At 48.5% G+C, this 18,368-nt stretch overlaps 1 protein-coding gene and 1 pseudogene across 1 annotated transcript in view; both read left to right on the top strand.

Moving 5' to 3' along the window:
* Positions 1–18,368, top strand: part of Usp10 (ubiquitin specific peptidase 10) — a 60,417-nt gene that overhangs the window by 27,055 nt on the left and 14,994 nt on the right. The window contains exons 4-9 of the mRNA XM_017796864.2: positions 1,869–1,929; positions 6,258–7,289; positions 15,580–15,671; positions 16,132–16,241; positions 16,625–16,680; positions 16,908–17,011. Coding sequence (XP_017652353.2) covers positions 1,869–1,929; positions 6,258–7,289; positions 15,580–15,671; positions 16,132–16,241; positions 16,625–16,680; positions 16,908–17,011 — 1,455 coding nt within the window. The remainder of the gene's footprint in view (positions 1–1,868; positions 1,930–6,257; positions 7,290–15,579; positions 15,672–16,131; positions 16,242–16,624; positions 16,681–16,907; positions 17,012–18,368) is intronic.
* LOC115069427 lies at positions 8,752–8,852 on the top strand (annotated as a pseudogene).

The raw sequence follows: 18,368 nt of genomic DNA, 5'->3' as shown, positions 1-18,368 counted from the left end.
TTTTTGAGACAGGGTCTCCCTGTAGCCCCAGCTGTCCTAGAACTCACTACGTAGACCAGGCTGGCCTTGAACTCACAGCGATCTGCCTGCCTCTGCCTCCCGAGTGCTGGGATTAAAGGCGTGCACCACCACGCCGGGTGCCATTTTTTTTTTACTGCACTATATTTATGCAGTGCTGAGTAATCTATGATGCACACAGGCTTAGGCATGTGCTGGTATGTGTTTGTGTATGCAGGGGGATCTTGAGGAAGATGAAAGACCTTTCTTAGTTGGGTGTCTTTTTTATTAAAAATATTTACTTTTGGGGCTGGAGAGATGGCTCAGCAGTTAAGAACACTGGTTGTTCTTGCAGAAGACCGGGGTTCGAATCCCAGCACCCACATGGCAGCTAACTGTCCATAACTCTAGTCCCAGGGGATCTGACAACCTCTTCGGACTTCCGTGGGCATTGCACCATGGGTGCACTGACCTACATGGAAGGCAACACATGCATACACATAAAATTGAAAAAAAAATTTACTTTTCTTATTTAAAATTATGTGTATGTGTGTATATCTGCATGTGGGTGCATGCATGGGTGCAGGTTCCCAAGGAGACCAGAAGCATTGGATCCCCTCATGCTAGAGTTACAGGTATTTGTTGCCTGCCTGACATGGGCACTGGGAAACGGAACCCAGGTCCTCTGCAAGAGCACTGAGTGCTCTTTACCACTGAGCCATCTCTCCAGCCCCATTAGTTGGGTGTCTTAATGGGATTTCCAGAGGGGGGATTTCTGGTTCCTGACGGGCCTTTGGACAGGAGCACAGCACTGAAGCACCTGGAGGAAGTGGAGCATTACCTTCCAGGGCCTCGGGCTTCTCTGCAGAAGACTGACATTGTTGATCTGACTTCGTATCCACCACATCCAGATTTTTACATTGCTCATCTACCTGTGTGGGCAATTAGATTTTTGCTTTGATTTTAACTCTTTTATTATTTATTTATTTATTTTATTTTATTTTTTGGTCTTTTTGAGACAGGGTCTCCCTGTAGCCCCAGCTGACCAGGAACTCACTATGTAGACCAGGCTGGCCTTGAACTCACAGAGATCTGCCTTGCCTCTGCCTCCTGAGTGCTGGGATTATGTAGCCTAGCTGACCTAAAACTTACTATGTCCCTCAGGCTGGTCTTGAACTCATGATGATTGTTCTGTCTCTGCCTCTTGAGTGCTAGGATTCCAGGTATGAGCCACCAGAACTGGTACCTTCTGTATTCTTACAAATAGCTCCTTGATTAGAACTTCGACTGCTTCTTGTAGCTGCTTACCACAAAGAAAAAGGTGGTATATTGGATGAAAGGTGCCACATACCTGGAGAGCAAACGTGAACATGCTTTGCTGTGCTGGAACTCATCCTAGTCTTTAGTCATTCTACAATTCCTGTTTTGTCAGACCAATAATCAAAGTAAATGTTCTTATTAATTTCATATATATTATGTATATGAACATATATATGAATATATATATTTTAAAGAGATAGTCTCGCTATGCGGCAAAGACTGGCAGGTAGCTGTGTAGCTCATGTCAGCCTCAAACTCACAGCAATCCTCCTGCTTCAGCCTCCTGAATACTGGCATAGCATTGCTGGTAAAGGAGCGCTTATGTGTGTATGTGCTACAGCACTCACTCACCTGGATGTCAGAGGGCAACTTGTGAGACTTGGTTCTCTCCTTCCATCTTGTGGGTCCTGGGTATCAAATTCAGGTCTTCAGACTGGGCAGTACACATCTCTACCACTGAGCTATCTGACTGGCCTAAATTTTTTTTTTTTAAAAAAAGCATGTTATAACAGTCTGTTGAATTAAACTTTGTTTTCCTATTTCTCATGCAGCTCCCTCCCTACAGCGGGACAGCTCTGTACAGCACACCCGTGGAAGATGAACTGCCTGATGGTAAGCTTCTGCATCACTTCCCAGCAGCGGGCATGTGTGCTAGGTGGGCATGCGCCTGTGGATACGTCTTCCCTAATTCATACACGTCTTTAAATTTTACATTTAAATCTGTTTATTGGATGTGTGTGATTGGGGGGTGGTGGTGCATGTGTGCCATGGTATGTGGGGGTCAGAGATCAACATCATGGAGTAGCTTCTCCCCTTCCACTCTTACATGGATTCTCAGGCTTGTTCGCAAGCACCTTTACTTGCTGAGCTATCTCCCAGACCAGTTTCATGCCTTTGAACCACCATTTCCTCTGTAGCCCCAGAGAACTTGAACTATCAGTCCTGCCTCAGCCTTGCTAATAGCTGGGGTGATAGGCCCGGCTCCAATCCAAATTTCCTTACAGCTTGTAGTTCTTGTGTGAACTGTCACCATGAGGCAAGATGTGCTTTAAAGTTTGTGCTGTATCCCAGAGTGCTGGACACAGAAGGTTCAGTCCTGGAGCGGGGCACTCCAGTCTCTTTTCCTCTGCAGGTCTCAGTGTTGGGGGTTTGTCACCACTGTAGCTGTAGACTCGAGCCTCTGGTCCAGGGCTGGCTCTGCATGGTCTGTCCTGCTAAGGCCACTCCAGAGTTCTTCCTGCTGTCAGTCACAGACTTTGCACCTGCCCCGCTTCCTGGTCTGCCTCTGTTCTGTCTTCACTGTGAGCCTGAGGGGTGACTGAGCATGCTGCTTCCTGGGCAGCCATGCTTATTGTTGCTGAGGACTGTCGATGCCGTGCCTGTGCAGTTGTTGCAGGCCCAGACTCACCAGATCATTCCAGTCAGAGCCATTGTAAGGCTTTTCGGAGCCTCCAGGAACCTGAAAGAAAAATCATTTTCTTGAAGAGCCAGGGATTGAATTTCCATGTTTAGTTAGGATAGCCAGATCTGTGTAGGTCTGTGTGATGAGGAGTTAATTAGAATTGTGTAGGTTTGTGTGATAAGGATTTTATATATAAACTTAAAAAGACCAACCTATTCATTATCCACAGCACCATCTCAGAAAGTGACTCATACAAATCTTACCGGTCTATAATAACGTGTAATAAAGGAGACCTTATGGGAAAGGGTAATTCAGTAATAGGTTAGAAGGACTGGAGAGATGGCTCAGTGGCTAAGAGCGCTGGATGCTCTTGCAGAGGACCCATATTTGGTTCCCAGCATCCACATGGCAGCTAACTGCCTGGTAATGACTCTGTCGCCTCTCTAGACTGCCCAGCTTCAGGAGGGAGGGGCCACGATGCCTGTCATGTGCAGCGTCTACTTAAAATGTTGGGACTCCTCAGTGTTTTTGGCTGAATGACTGAATGCTTCTGCCTCTGCCTCTGTGTAGGCAGCTGTGGCAGGCGGCCTGCTGGGCACCTGTCAGGACTGCACTGAACACCACCCCCTTTTCTAGGCAGTTGGTGAAGCTTGACGGCGTCTGTTCTTGCTGTTCCATCTGGTTAGTTCTGTGTAGCTTCTGGGGAAATTGATCTGCTTTCTGTGTCTGGGAAGAGTGTTCTACGAAGCTTTTGGTTACAGTCTCTCGCCTTCCACTGTGTTTGTTGCGGTGCTGGGGACTGAACCCAAGGCCTTGTGCGCACTTGCCAATTACCCAGCACCGAGTCACATCACGTCCTCAGTCCCCCTTCCCCATCTTTGCACTGCCATCCTCAGTTGCTGTGTTCGTCTGCTTAGTAAATGTGAACCCCCTGAGTACAGGAACTTTGCCTTCACTGCCTGGGAGGTCCCTGCCCCCTGCCCCGCACCTTGGTCTGGTTGTATGTATACTTCATGGAACACACTTTCAGAAATGTTGCCTTAGGGTGTCTGTTTTTGTTTTTTTTTAACTTGAGCTCTGTCTCCTTCCCCAGCAAACCTGCCTGTGCAGCCTCAGCACCGAGTTTGCCCCGGCCCTTTAGAGCCACATTTGCAGGCCTGTCCTCTCTCCCACCTATTAGATAGGCCTCCATCTGAGCTGTGCTGAGGGCACGGGTGCCGTCATGAGCTTCCTCAGTAAGAGACGCTCCTGGCTAGGACTCTGCCTGTGGTTGTTGCTGACATCAGCTGCCGCCTTGGGCACCTCTTAGCAATGGCTGTGACATTTTGAAGTGGTTCTGTTGATGCCACATAACATCCTAAAATGTTTTATGCACCGATAAGATTGAGATTTGAGGCACGGAAAGCTCTGTCTGCTGGGAATAATCAGTCCTGTTTGAACTGCATGACACAGCACAGTACAGCGCAATTCTGAATGCAGTTTCACGACATGTCTCACCGGGGAGCCTTCCCACTAGCACACTCGTTCCAGTGCTTGCGGGATTGTAGCCTCAGCATCAGAGTAGATAGGCTGGGAAGCACAGTGGGCTCTGTACCCGTGTGTGCCAACAAACCAGTTCAAAGTGAGGAAACGGCTGTCGAATGCCCAGCTGTGGCAAATGTAAACTGGTATAGTCACAGTCACTGTTTAGGTGTGGATTGTGCCTGCCCTGCCCAGCTGTGGTCACAGTGAACACCAAGCAGCTCAGGAGACCTTGTGTTGGGGCTGCATCTTCCTCGTGCCATTTGGCATATGACTGGCCTGTCATTGGGCCAGCACTTTACTTTCCTTCCCATGTAAAGACTTAAGTGCCCTTCCAAGGTAAAATGTGTTCTCTGCCCTAACATACTGATGTTAGAGCATTATGATTATTTCCTTGAAATGTAGGACTTGAAAATATTGCCCCTTTATACTAGGCTGGAAGGCATGCATCTTTTTGTTAATTTCAAATGTTTAACCTTTTCTCAAATACGAAATGACATAATGCTCCATGTCTGCCGACAGACACTTGATTCTAATAACCTTTCAGAGAGATGAGCCAAGAAAAACATGCACATTTTGGCATGCATGGGATATGTAGATGTAGGCCTTGCTTAACTGGGAAGTGTACATATTGGAGGTTTCTAGTATGAGGGTCCGAAGTTCAGGTCCTGGCCAGGTGTGGTGGTGCACCTGTGCAGTCTCAGCTCTGGAAGAGGCCGGAGCATTGCCACAGTTGGAGGTCAGTCTGTGTTATATAGTGCCTCCTTGTCTCAGAATTCTCCCTCTTCTCCCCCAAAAGTTCACAATTCTAACTTTGTTTTAGTATTTTGGGAAGTGGCTTCATTTGCAGAGCTAAGCGAGCATGAATTCCTTTACTGGTTAGTCACACTGTTCGTTCAAGAGCCATTTCCAGACCTTAGTTAAGGTGTTTGGAAAAGGCCAAGAGAGCCAAGAGAGGAGCCCTGGGGGAGGCTCTGGAGCTGTCTTTCCTCTAGGATGGTGCAGCTTGTGGTTCTGGATGTCTAAAAGCTGATGTAGCAGTGTTCCAGGTCCTTAGTCATCATGACTGGGCTGTTCGAACTGCTTCCTGGAGTTCACACTCAGCTTGACCTAGAAGCAAGCTGGGAGGAAGTCCACCTCCTGAGAGGCTTTTCCTTTTCGTTTTTGTTGTTATTTGAGACATGGTCTCACTGTGTAGCCCAGCCTGGAACCTGGACTTCTCCTGTCTTCTTTCCTGATAGTTTGCAGGTGTGAGCCAGCATGTTTGTGTGTGTTTATGTGAAACGGTGACAGAGCCTAAGTATGTTCTCTGTCACTGGGCTGTTCCTTTCAACCCGAATAGTGCCTTGTTTTTTTAATTTTTAAAATATTTTTTATTTTATGTGTATGAGTGTATTACTGTGTGTATGTAAGTGCACCCGTGTGGTGCAGTGTCCGAGGCGGTCAGAAGAAGGTGTCGGATCCCCTGGAACTGGAGTTACGGATGGTTGTTAGCCGCCATGTGGGTGCTGAGAATCAAACCCAGGTCTTCTGTAAGAGCAGTCAGTGCTCTTAACCTCTGAGCCATCTCTCCAGCCCCCTGAATAGTGTTTTTTAACAGGCAAAATATAACATTTATTCATTCACTTATTTATTGGGAGAAAAATAAAGTCTCATGTAGCATAGCCTGCCATGTAAGTAGCCTAGAGTGATCTTGAATTCCTAAATCCTCCTGCCTCCACACCTCAAGTGCTGGGATCACGTGCCCGGCCCCTTTTTTCTTATTACAAATTTATTTTCATTTCTACCCTTTGACTCTGAAAGTCATTAGTTACCCGGAGAACTGAACTAAGGCTAGGCTTCTACTCTTCATATCCCCCAATTAGATGTAATTTTATACTTAGTATTTTCAGCAGGTTGTTTGTTAATTAGGAAAAGAATGTAAGGTTTCACTACCAAAAAGAAAAAGAGTGATTACTGTTTGTAGTGCTGTGTTCCTGACTGATGGGCTAGTTACTAACTACTTTTTTCTAAACAGGACAAGAATACCAGAGAATAGAGTTTGGCGTTAATGAAGTAATTGAGTCCAGTGACACTCTGCCGAGAACCCCCAGCTACAGTATTTCAAGCACACTGAACCCTCAGGCGCCTGAATTTATTCTTGGTTGCACAGCTTCCAAAAAAACCCCGGATGGCCTGGGCAAAGATGTGAGCTACAGCTCCCTTGACCGCCAGTACCCGGGCTCTGCCCTCGTTTTGGAGAGCAGCTCTAATGTGGAGGCCGAGGCCCTGGAGAATGATGGTGGCTCTGGTGGTCTTGGACAGAGGGAACGGAAGAAGAAGAAGAAGCGGCCCCCTGGGTATTACAGCTACCTGAAGGACGGCGGTGATGAGAGTGTTTCCCCAGAAGCCCTGGTCAATGGCCACGCCAGTTCGGTGGTCACGAACAGCGTGGGCATGGACGATGCAGAGTTCATGGCTGATGCGCTCCCCTCAGGCCCGCCCAGGACTTGTAACGGCCCTCAGAACTCCGTGGACTGCATCGGTGACACCGTGCCCGATGCCTCTTTCCCCAGAGCACTGGATGGCGATGCCAGGACTGCGGGGCTGCCCGAGGGCTGCCAAGGGACTGACTTTGAGCATCCCTGCCTCCCCGAGGACAGCCCCCTAAGGACAGCTGTGACACAGCCCTACCCTGGCGCCGATACTACTGAGAACCTTGCAGTTGCTAATGGAAAAATACTTGAACCCTTGGGCGAGGACACAGCTGCCAATGGGGTGGAGCCGTACACGGCGGAAAACATAGACTCGGACCCTGCTAAGCCCGAGAGTCAGTCTCCTCCTGCTGAAAGCACAGCCTCTGTGTCTGGCGCCATTCCCATCAGCCAGCCCACCAAGTCCTGGGCTAGCCTCTTCCATGATTCTAAACCTTCGTCCTCCTCACCCATGGCATATGTGGAAACTAAGTGTTCCCCTCCTGTTCCATCTCCCCTGGCCTCTGAAAAGCAGGTGGAAGTCAAAGAAGGGCTTGTTCCAGTTTCAGAGGATCCCGTAGCCATAAAGATTGCAGGTACAGTTGGCAGACAGGCCGAGAGGCGATGGGGGCAGGTCTTAGGGTGTGTTGGAGTAGATTGTTAGCCACGATGGTGGTAGTGAATCTGGGCGGCAACAGGAAGTGAAGACTGCCAGTGTATGCAGGAGGAACGTGGTGAGGAGAGAGAGCCCTTTGTTGGGAGCTTCTGCTGTTGGCAGGCTTCCATTTCTGCCTTTGGATCAAGCCGTTCTGCCCCACTGTGGCTGGCTTTCCTGTCTAACTTTGTGCACCTCTGGAGTGGCAGTCCTCACTGGGGCTCCCTTGCTCTCTGTTCTTTCCATATTCAGATATAAAAAGGCAGCTTTTGAATACGGGTTTTCTTTCTGACTTTTACGTGACTTTTGGATTAAATAGCTGGGTTTTATTCAGAGGTTTGCTCCTCAACAGGAGAAGAAAAGTGAGTTCAACCCAAAGTGAACATTGCATTTTAATTTACACGTTATGTTTAAAGTGAAAGTAGGGAGTCAATCAGAGTGATGGAGATGGAGGAGCTCCCTCCTGATATATGCAACACTAAAAGTCAGAGTGACGGAGGAGCTCCCTGCAAATATACCCAACACTAAAAGTCAGAGTGACGGAGGAGCTCCCTGCAAATATACCCAACACTAAAAGTCAGAGTGACGGAGGAGCTCCCTGCAAATATACCCAACACTAAAAGTCAGAGTGACGGAGGAGCTCCCTGCAAATATACCCAACACTAAAAGCTTGTCTTTAGGTGACCAGTTCCGAAGAATGTGCCTTAGGAGCACTTGGGGTCCTGACAGAATGAGGGTACCCTTAGTGCTCAGAATCGGGCACATTCTCTTGAGACAGGGACTCCCAGTGGACCAGTTTGGCTTCCGTCTCACAGAGATCTGCCTGCTCCTGGCTCTTGAGGGCTGGGATTAAAGATGAGTACCACCATGCCTAAGTCATGGTTTGCTTTGGTTTTTGGTCTTTTTGAGACAGGCTCTCCCTGTAGTCACAGCTGTCCTCAATTTGCTATGGAGACCAGGCTGGCTTCGAACTCACAGGGAGCCACCTGCCTCTCCTCTGCCTCCCGAGTGCTAGGATTAAAGGCATGCGCCACCATGCCCAACTTAAGTTATGGTTTTTTAAGATCACACTTGGACTGGATCGGTTAAGAACTCTGGCTGCTTGTACAGAGGACCCAGGTTCAGTTCCCAATACCCAGCTACCTGTTATAGCTCCAGTTCCAGGGGATCCCACACCCCCTTTTGGCCTCTGTGGGCATTGCATGACATAGTTGCCCTTCCATCCATTCAGGTAAAACACCCATACATATAACATTTTTTTAAAAGATCATGATTGCCGGGCATGGTGGCGCATACCTTTAGTCCCAGCACTTGAGAGGTAGAGGCAGGCGGATCTCTGTGAGTTCAAGGCCAGCCTGGTCTACATAGTGAGTTCCAGGACAGCTGGGGCTACAGGGAGACCCTGTCTCAAAAAGACCAAAAAAAAGTTCATGATTGAAATGCTACAGAGAAGATTAGCATGGTCCCTGTGTACGGATGACATGCAAATTCTTGAATTGTTCTTCCATGGGCTGCGGAGGACCACCCACACAGATTCAGGAGCAAGGTGAGTGGGGAAGTATAGGCTTGTCTGCTGGGCCTTCCTCCACGAGCACAGGCCCCAGAGTCTGCACACCTGTTGTCACTACACGCCTACTTTGAATGCACTCAGTCGTTCTGGTTTTTTACTGAGGAACTTAAGTCAGATCCCAAGCTACACTGTCGAATGGTTCCAAAACACAAGGATGTATTTTGTATTTGACATCCTACAATCATGCATCGGCTTTAAAGGAATGTAAACGTGCCAGAAAACCAGGGAGACCCAGCAAGTGCCCAAATACAGTCCTAACAAAAGGAAACTACAGTCCGTAGCTGACTGCACGAGTGCGTGTCCCTGCTGCTGTGAAGAACCAACGTCAGACCTTGCGCTGTTGGTGGTTTTGGTCATTTTGTTGTCTTCCCTGGGTAGGAGCCAAGGTAGCCCATATTCTTCCCATGACTAGAGTGAGGAGAAGGAAGCCAGGCTGTCTGGGCAGCGGGAAGAGGCAAAAGGGTGGACTGGAGTGAGGGTAGCTAGTTGCATGTTTTAGATTTTGCGTGGTGGTAGGACCACAAGTCCTCGTTTTAGGAAGCAAACTGATGCAGAAAGAATGTGTTAGTCACATAGGTTAAGCTCACACGGTGTGGTTCGCAGTGCCAACATTGCCATGTCTGAGTCATCTTAGGTGGACTTCGAGTGTACTGATCGAAGAGAGGAAATTAAGCAATTTGGTTTTCTGTGTTAACAGATCACATGGGAAAGCTGGACTCTGTTCCACTTTTAATGTTTGAGCCTTTACAAAAGTAGAGACAACTGGTTTCAATTTTGTATCCTTTCTGAGTCATTTTGGCATTTCTTGCCGCTCTGTAAATGTCGTTTTCGGCAGCCCCACCGACTCATGACTCTTGGGAGAAAGATGGATTGGGGGCCACCACCTTCCCAGAGTTGGCTTGAGTGTAGCAGTCGGCTTCTGGTTTTCACTCTAAGGGAAGCCAGGTTCGGGAAGCCAGTAGTGAGGACCCAGCAGGTCAGAGGTGCCCTGACTTCTCTCTCAGGTCTTTGTTGTTGTTGATTCTTCAGACTTCCATAATTGTAGTGCTCAGTGGATTAGACTATGAATGAGTGGAGTCCCCTGGTTAGGGAGCTGCACTGATCCTTGGTGGGAGTCAAGGCACAGCATGTTACACAAGAGGAGCTGTCGATGGAGGTGTTTGATCAGAGGTGAAAACCAGAAGCAGAAGGTACTCAACCTGAATCAGGTTTGTTTGTTTTTGTTTTTTTGTCTGTCTTTTTGAGACAGGGTCTCCCTGCAGCCCCAGCTGTCCTGGAACTCACTATGTAGACCAGGCTGGCCTTGAACTCACAAAGATCCTCCTGCCTCTGCCTCCCAAGTGCTGGGATTAAAGGCACGCATCAACATGCCCGGCCACCAGTTTTTTAAAAAAATATTATTTTTATTTTATGTGTGTGAGTGTATTGCCTGCATGTATGTGAGTGTACCTGTGTTGGGCAATGCTGTGGAGGTCAGAAGAGAGCTTCGGATTCCCCTGGAACTGGAGTTAAGGACAGTTCGTAGCCACCATATGGGTGCTGGAAATTGAACCTGGGTCCTCTGCAAGAGCAATCAGTGCTCTTAACCACTGAGCCATCTCTCCAGCCCCAACCTGAATCAGTTTTATAGCCTCCCATTTCTTCTGAAATGAAATGTAAGTAGTCACAAGATATTCCAGAGTTCTGATTTTAGGGAATTTAGATTATTTATTGTGTGGATATGCAGGGACGGACACTCAGGAGCATGTGCACGTGTGGAGGTGATTTGGGGACAGCATTCATGAGTCATTTCTCTTTGCACTGTGTGCGTTCCAGAGATTGAACTCAGGTCATCAGACTTAGTGGCAAGTGCCTTTACCCACTGAGCCGTCTCGCCAGCCTGGGATTTCTTTTGGGCCATTTCTGACAAGCTGGAGTGGAATGGCTCAAATCTCCAAATGTTTAATCCCCTGCATGGCAGTCTGACCTGTACGCAATGTGTCGTGCACTATCTGGGGCGGGAAGAATCGCTTGGCCTGGCCTGGAGCGCAGTTTAAGGCGTGAGATTAAAAAGGAACAGACAGCAACTCTTATTAGCAGGAAGGGAGAGGCCCAGGGAGGAGAGAGCTTGTGCGGACAGCAAGGAAGGCTGCAGTAGATGGGGCCGGGCCTTCACGTCCTCTCACCGTGGCCACAGAGTTCTCTCTAGAGTTGGTACTGAGGGTCCTGCACTAATGCAAGGTAGACAGCACTGGCAATCAGTGTGGCCTCCTTAGGTGCCTTAAGGGAGGAGACTCTTCTCAGTCATTCTTAGACAATAGGGCTTGGGGTCATCAGAACACCTGAATAACAGATGCTGTATTTTACTTTATGAAATACCACTAGAGGGATTTTTCTGGAATAAGAATCTTTAAGAAAAATCTAGATTCTTCTCAGTCTGTCTGTGAAGAGTTATCCTGCATCTAAGGACATTGTAGCAGAGGGCCAGTTCAGAGGATGATACAGGCCTCAGTATGTACTTGTCCTGATGGCCTGTATGGAGTTTGGGGTTGGATTTCCCAAGTGCCTGTGTGCCTGTAGTCATGGAACAGACCACTAGGTGGTGCCAAGAGGTTAGCTTTGTCACCCGCAGCAACCCTAGAGCCGTCTTTACTTGCTGCTCCTCCAGGGACAGTGATGGAGAAACCCACGTGACCGTGTGGTTTCCCAGGTCAAAAAATCCTTTCCAGTTGGCCTCAGGTTGGATGTGTCCTCAGGTACGCAGGGCTCTAGTGTCTGTAGACACCCTCGGGCAGCTTGGTCTCTGGCCCACGGTTCTCAGCACCGTGAAAGGTGCTTATTCCCAGGAGTTAGTGCAGCAAGTGCAGCCTTGATGCATGATGATTGTTTCATACCTTCTGAGAAGAAATCAGGTTTGTCATAAATGGTGCTTTTTGTCTTTTTGAGGCAGGGTCTCCCTGTAGCTGCAGCTGGCCTGGATTCTCTATGGAGACCAGACTGGCCTTGAACTCACAGAGATCCGCCTGCCTCTGCCTCCCGAGTGCTGGGATTAAAGGTGTGAGCCACCACACTCAGCTAAATGGTGCTTTTTTAAAAATGATGCTGTGCATTCAGAGTCCTAATTACTTTGTGTGTTTGTGTGTGTGGTATGTGTGAGTGCCTTTGCATTCGTGCTAAGGCATGTGTAGGGGTGGGGTTGGAGGACAGGCTCACTGGCCTGCAGGCTTCAGGGTGATACTCCTGTTTCAGCCTCCCATCTCTCCGTAGGAACACTGGGATTGCAGGTGAGTACTCCCACATCCAGCATTTAATGTAGATTCCAGGAATCTGAACTCAGGCCCTCAGTCTTGCATGGGAAGCATGTTCACCCCCAGAGACTTCTCCCCAGTCCACTGCAGTCATAGTTCTGAAGCGTCTCAGAACAGTGATCATGAGGGAAGCTTCACCGAGAGCCCTCTGCCTATCCCTGGTCGGCCTTTTCCATTTGCCACTAGTGCCTCTGCTCAGAAGGTGTGAGTGGCATTTTATCCCACCCACATCTCATGTCACACCTTCCCCAACCCCAGAAGACATTGCTTCACGTACAGTCAGGAAAGTAGACAGTATTTCTCCCACCCAGAAAGCTGGGCGTGTCTGGCCCACCTCCTCTCTGGTTCCTTCCCTCCTGTGGTGCTGTCTCACTCCCTGGCCAGGCTTCCCAGTGCACTGGCACATCCAGACCTGAGGCTCCTGAGGGGCTTGAGGGGCTTGTGTGACTGTCTGGTCTGTGAGTGTAGTGCACATTTGTGGTGTCACCTGCTGATCCAAGACTGGACGACGCGCTATTGAACTACTACACAAAGAAGACCAGAATCTTTGTGTCCTCCTGGTAGACGTGCGTTGTCTCCAGCCACCTTCAGCTGAGCCCACAGTCTGTACCACTCCCGCCTGGGACAGTCCCTCTCAACACTTGTCTATGAGCCAGTATAGAGAAGGGTCACCTGCATCACCTGTGCCAGACAGGGCAGGCGCACCAGGTGTTTGTCCAGTTTGGTAGGAAGACCCAAGTCTTCCAGCCACGTGTGAACTTCATATTGGTGGTTGTTGGATGGGACAGAGATCATGGGCCTGACTCTGCTTTGAGACCTGATGCCATTGTGTCAGGGCATTGGTGTTTGTTTGAACATACACAGATTTTGGTGGCTAGAGTGAATAAAAGCAGTTTTGTGACACACAGTGGAAACTGGAGCCTTGTGAAGCTACAGCTCAAAGGCCAGGATGAACCCAGTGTAGAGTGGGAGTGGGTGCTCAGTGTACAGTGGGAGTGGGTGTTCAGTGTAGGATGGGTGTTCAGTGTAGGGTGGGTGTTCAGTGTAGAGTGGGAGTGGGTGCTCAGTGTACAGTGGGAGTGGGTGCTCAGTGTAGAGTGGGTGTTCAGTGTAGGGTGGGGAGTGGGTAGGTGTTCAGTGTAGAGTGGGTGTTCAGTGTTGAGTGGGGAGTGGGTGTCCAACACCTTGGAGTAGAGCTTAAAGGAGATTGTGTGTGTGTGTGTGCGCGTGCGCGTGCGTGCGTGCGCAGGCACAAGCACGGGTGGAGGCCAGGTTATAAAGTCAGCCCTCTTCTTCCACCATGTGGGTCCTGGGGTAGAACTGAGGTGGTCAGCCTTGACAGTGAGTGCCTTTACCCACTGTCCATATCAGCAGCCTATGAAGATTTTTTTTTTTCTTTTTGAGACAGGGTCTCCTTGTAGCCCCAGCTGGCCTGGAACTCACTATGTAGACCAGGCTGGGCTTGAACTCATAGAGATATGCCTGCCTCTGCCTCCGCCTCCCAAGTGCTGTGATTAAAGGTGTGCGTCACCACGCCCAGCTCTGTGAAGAGACTTAAAGTAGTACCCAGTACACTGTAGAGAGGAAAGAGGCTGCCCAGACTCAGGTTCAGGGACATGATCTCCATGTTTTCATCTGTAAGATGGAGTGAGTGCTAACACTGCCTCTGACAGAGTCACTATGGTTGTAAATGTTCATAAGGTAGATCTCCAGGCACTAGTGAGAGGTGTCAGCAAGTTTCTTTTTGGGGTTCAGTTCTGTACCCCATCTGCTCCTCATTCAGGTCCTAGGTCTTGTGTCCTCTCTACACACTCTAACTGGATGCCTGCTGCTTCTCTTGAGCCTATAACGGTTTTACGCTCTGAAAAAGACAAGCCATGTGAAAAATTATGCCCCCTGGTTCCTTGGGAAGGGAGGAAAGTGCATGTGTGCTGACCTTTGAACTACGCAGAGCAATTTCCTCATCTGATTTGGACACCAGTCTGGGACCAGTGAGTACAACTGTTTAAGAAAAGGTTTTTGGTGCCTTGGATGGACATGAATATAACTGTGTGCCCATGAGTGTTTCTTTCCTGTGACACAGTTTGAAAGTGTAGGTGATGCTGTGAGGCACAGGGCTTTCAGGCTCTGATCATGGAACCTAGACTTTGTGTCACAGGCAAACTAAACCTCCATGGGCTACTGAGTGTGAGGAGGGTGTTCATTGTGGGACATGGCGGTTTTTGGACAGGCTCTTGGTGTGGTCCATGTTGGTCTAGAACTTGCTGTGGAGGCTGGAGCTGGCCTTTTTCTCCTGATCCTTCTACCTCTACCTCCCAAGTGCTGGGATTACAAGGACCTGGCTTCCTTGTGGTTTTTTGTTTTTGTTTTTTTTGAGATAGGGTCTCCCTGTAGCCACCAGCCATCCTAGGACTTGCTATGTAGATCAGGCTGACCTCCAGCTCACATAGATTTGTCTACCTCTACCTCCCAAGTGCTGGGATTAATTCTTTGCTTGTTTTTAAAAAGCATTTCTAAAGCTAGGTGTGGCACATGCCTTTTTAATCCCAGCCTTCTAGAGGGAGAGGCACATGGGTCTCTGAGTTGCAGGCTTACACAGTTGAGACCTTGTCAAAAAAAAAAAGAAAGAAAATTCTAGCTGGGCCTGGTGGTACAACTTGCAATCCCAGGACTGAAGCAGAAGGATTGCTGTGAGCTTGAAGTCAACCTGGACTGTGTGATATCTGAGAACGACATAGTGAGGGAGTATCAGAATTTCGTTGGGGTGGGGAGGTTCTTGTGGTCTATCTTAGAGAGCTACCATTCCTAGTTTTCTTAAAACTAGAAAAGATTATTTTAGAGGGCAGATCCGGGGGTAAGAAACTGCTTCTGACTGGGATGAGGAGCAACAGTGTAGATAGCAGTGGCTGAATTAGACAAACAGGAACCACTGTGATTAGGAGACAGTTGTCACCATAAGGAGTGCCTTTACCTGCTATGTAGCTATTGAGCGCCCACCCTCAAGTGCCGGGAATTGTGTGAGTTGCTAGAGTTTTAGACATGGAGACCACCTGCTTCTCACCTGCCTTTGAATCTAGTGTCCAAGGGACCCTGCTGTTGCTGAGGCTGCTGCCAGACTCAAAGGGAAAAAGCTCATGACTTCCAGCTCTGTCTTCTATTGCCAATGTGATTGAGCTTCCTAGTGCGTGCCACAGGAAGCTAAGTCAATGTGGTGTTTGGAGGAAAGTACTAGTTAACATGAAATAACCTTGATGTTGAACTGTCTGAAGTTCTAGTACTGTGACTTTTGTTATGAAAGAATTTCTTAGTGTCTGTGTGGATCTGAATGTTACTAGAATGCTGTTAATCTCTTCCGTTTATCCCCACTCTTGCAGAGTTACTGGAGAATGTAACCCTAATACATAAGCCAGTGTCCTTGCAACCCCGAGGGCTGATCAATAAAGGGAACTGGTGCTACATTAATGCCGTATCCTTCCTGGATGCCGTCCCGGCCGGGTGACCACAGGGGTCTTTTCTCTGAGTGCATCTGACTTATTGCAACTCCCATAAGACAGCCAGCCTGAACTTTGGATCCAGAAACTGGGTCATCACTTGTTCTGCCTACCTCCTAGACAGTGGTACTCAGAACAGAATCAGGCAAATTCTGTTCTCATTGGAGTGCTCCTAAATAGGACAGAGTGACCACTTAGAACTGGAAGCTTCGTTCTAACTGATGGGGGCATCTTGGCTGAACGAGGTTCTTGGCCACAACCCATTGTGAGGCAGCCGTCCTTGGCGTTATTTGGTTTATTCCTTTTTGTGTTTACATATCTTAGTCGTTAGCATCCTGGGCTTATTTCGGTTTTGTGTGCTCTTGTATTAACATGCCTTTAGGAAGTCCGCTGTCTGTTTCATTTCCTTTACGCTTCCTTACTGCCGACATTTAGACGCTGCAGGCACTGGTGGCTTGCCCTCCGATGTACCACCTGATGAAGTTCATTCCTCTGTACTCAAAAGTGCAAAGGCCTTGCACATCCACGCCCATGATAGATAGTTTGTAAGTAAAGCACTCACACACATGCTTGGGTTGGGGGGCTTCCCCTGGGGGCCACACAAGTGCCTGCCAAGCTGGGCCTCAGCCTTAGGGTCTCAGTTTCCTAGAGATGTTTGCCAGGATTCTCTTAAAGGAAGGCTTTGCTCCTGGCTTTTTATGGAAGTTAACTAGAAGTGGAATTGAACATTGCTTATCTGTTCTTCAGATTCAGTAGAAAACCTTGTACTGTTTGATACTTAAAACACTGCCTTAAAATATGCCAAAAAATGTGTATAGATAAAAAGAATTCACTGGGTGTTACAGCATTGATTGATACATGCTCTGCTGAGCGCCAAGGCCCACTCTGAAAGCGTGCATGGCTTCACTTTGTTTTTCTTTCTGTTTAGTGTTCGGCTAATGAACGAGTTTACTAATATGCCAGTACCTCCCAAGCCCCGCCAAGGTGAGTTAGAGTGAATACCTGTGGTACCTTGTCATTGGGAACATGGAGCCAGATAGCTGCATTTGGTAAATGTGGGCTTGTTGGACAGGAAATGTCCTTTTAAATAGAGGTGGTCCCCCTATGCTGCACTTAGCCTCCCTCCAGGGGATGTAGGGAGTTTAGGTTACTTTGCTTCTTGTCCTTACGATGTCCTTTTAGTTATTAGAGTCTGTGTCTTTCTTTTACAGCTCTTGGGGATAAAATCCTGAGGGACATCCGCCCAGGAACTGCCTTTGAACCCACATACATTTACAGACTCCTGACGGTCATCAAGTCCAGCCTGTCTGAAAAGGTCTGAGCTGCTCTGCTGCAGCCTGTAGACTGTGCTGCCTTGAGCTGGGTGAAGGGTGGAGCGCCCAGCCTGGCTCCAAAGCGAGTTCTGAGCCAGAATGAACTCCGTCCAGTAGTGTTGCTGGTTCAGTGTGTGCCCTCTGTCTCCTGTGATGCATTCTGATGGGTGTGCAGGGCTGGATGCTGCCTATTCCAGAGTCAGTTGTTGAAGTAGAGTTGGGACGATTATCTCATAATCAGGAGTAGCTCATACTGACCACACCAGGTACTGAGAACTGAGTTGTAACAGCTTAACCAACCTGTGAACAGAGTGTGATCATGTTGGAGCTGATGGAGGTGAGGTTACAATGTCAGGTCACAGGCTGGCAGTGGTGGCACTCTCTTGGTTTGAGCTGCCTTTTGGTAGACTGGAGGTTCTGGGCCTGGAGCAGAGGAGAGGTCTCGAGCTTTGTCCTCGTTCTCAGGCTGCAGCAGCCATTTCATCCACTTGGCTCTTTTATCTGTTCGAAAAATTTGTTTTTGTCTTTTTGAGACAGGGTCTCCCTGTAGCCCCAACTGACCTGGAGTTTACTACGTAGATCAGGCTGGCCTCGAACTCACAGAGATCCACCTGCCTCTGCCTTCCAAGTGCTGGGACTAACTGCGTGCACCACCACGCCTGGCCTTCAAAAATTTTTTTTAAATACCTATTTTATGTGCGTGAGCGTTTTTTGTTTTTTGGGGGGGTTTCTTGATTGGTCTTTTTGAGATAGGGTCTCCCCATAGCCCCAGCTGGCCTGGAACTTGCTTTGTAGACCAGGCTGAATCGATCTCAGAGATCCACCTGTCTCTGCCTCTCAAGGGCTGGGATTGAAGGTGTAAACCACCACACCCAGCGTGTATGACTGTTTTGTCTGCATGTATGTAATACACCTGTGCGTGTAGTCTCCATGGAGGCTAGACGAGGGCATCAGATCTCCTGGAACTGGAGTTACGAGTGGTTGTTAGCTACCATGTGGGTGCTGGGAACCAAACCTGGCCCTCTGCCAGAGTAGTCAGTGCTCTTAACCGCTGAGCCACCTCCAGCCTTACCTTCACTTGTTGGTTGGCTTGTTTTTTGCTGCACACTTTGCTACTGAAGTTGTGGAACCAAAGGGTTCAGGAGGTCTTACAGCCAGAGAGTGGGTGAGGAGCTTGGTGAGAAGATTAGCTGATCTTTCCTGATCAAGTTTGTAATGAATTGATAAGATCAGTTCAGTTGGTACTTAAGGAATCTTATTCTGACAAGAAAAATCAAGAAAATGCTATTGACACATTATACAGGAGTGTCACTGCTTTGAAGGGAGGGAGCTTCCAAGTGTGTGGAACGGCGGGGGGGG

The sequence above is a fragment of the Nannospalax galili genome, unplaced genomic scaffold (assembly GCF_000622305.1).
Source record: "Nannospalax galili isolate Female #2095 unplaced genomic scaffold, S.galili_v1.0 scaffold933, whole genome shotgun sequence".
NCBI classification, from domain to species: domain Eukaryota; kingdom Metazoa; phylum Chordata; class Mammalia; order Rodentia; family Spalacidae; genus Nannospalax; species Nannospalax galili.
The sequence above is the reverse complement of the archived record's forward strand: the minus strand, read 5'-3'. Positions and strand labels throughout refer to the sequence as shown.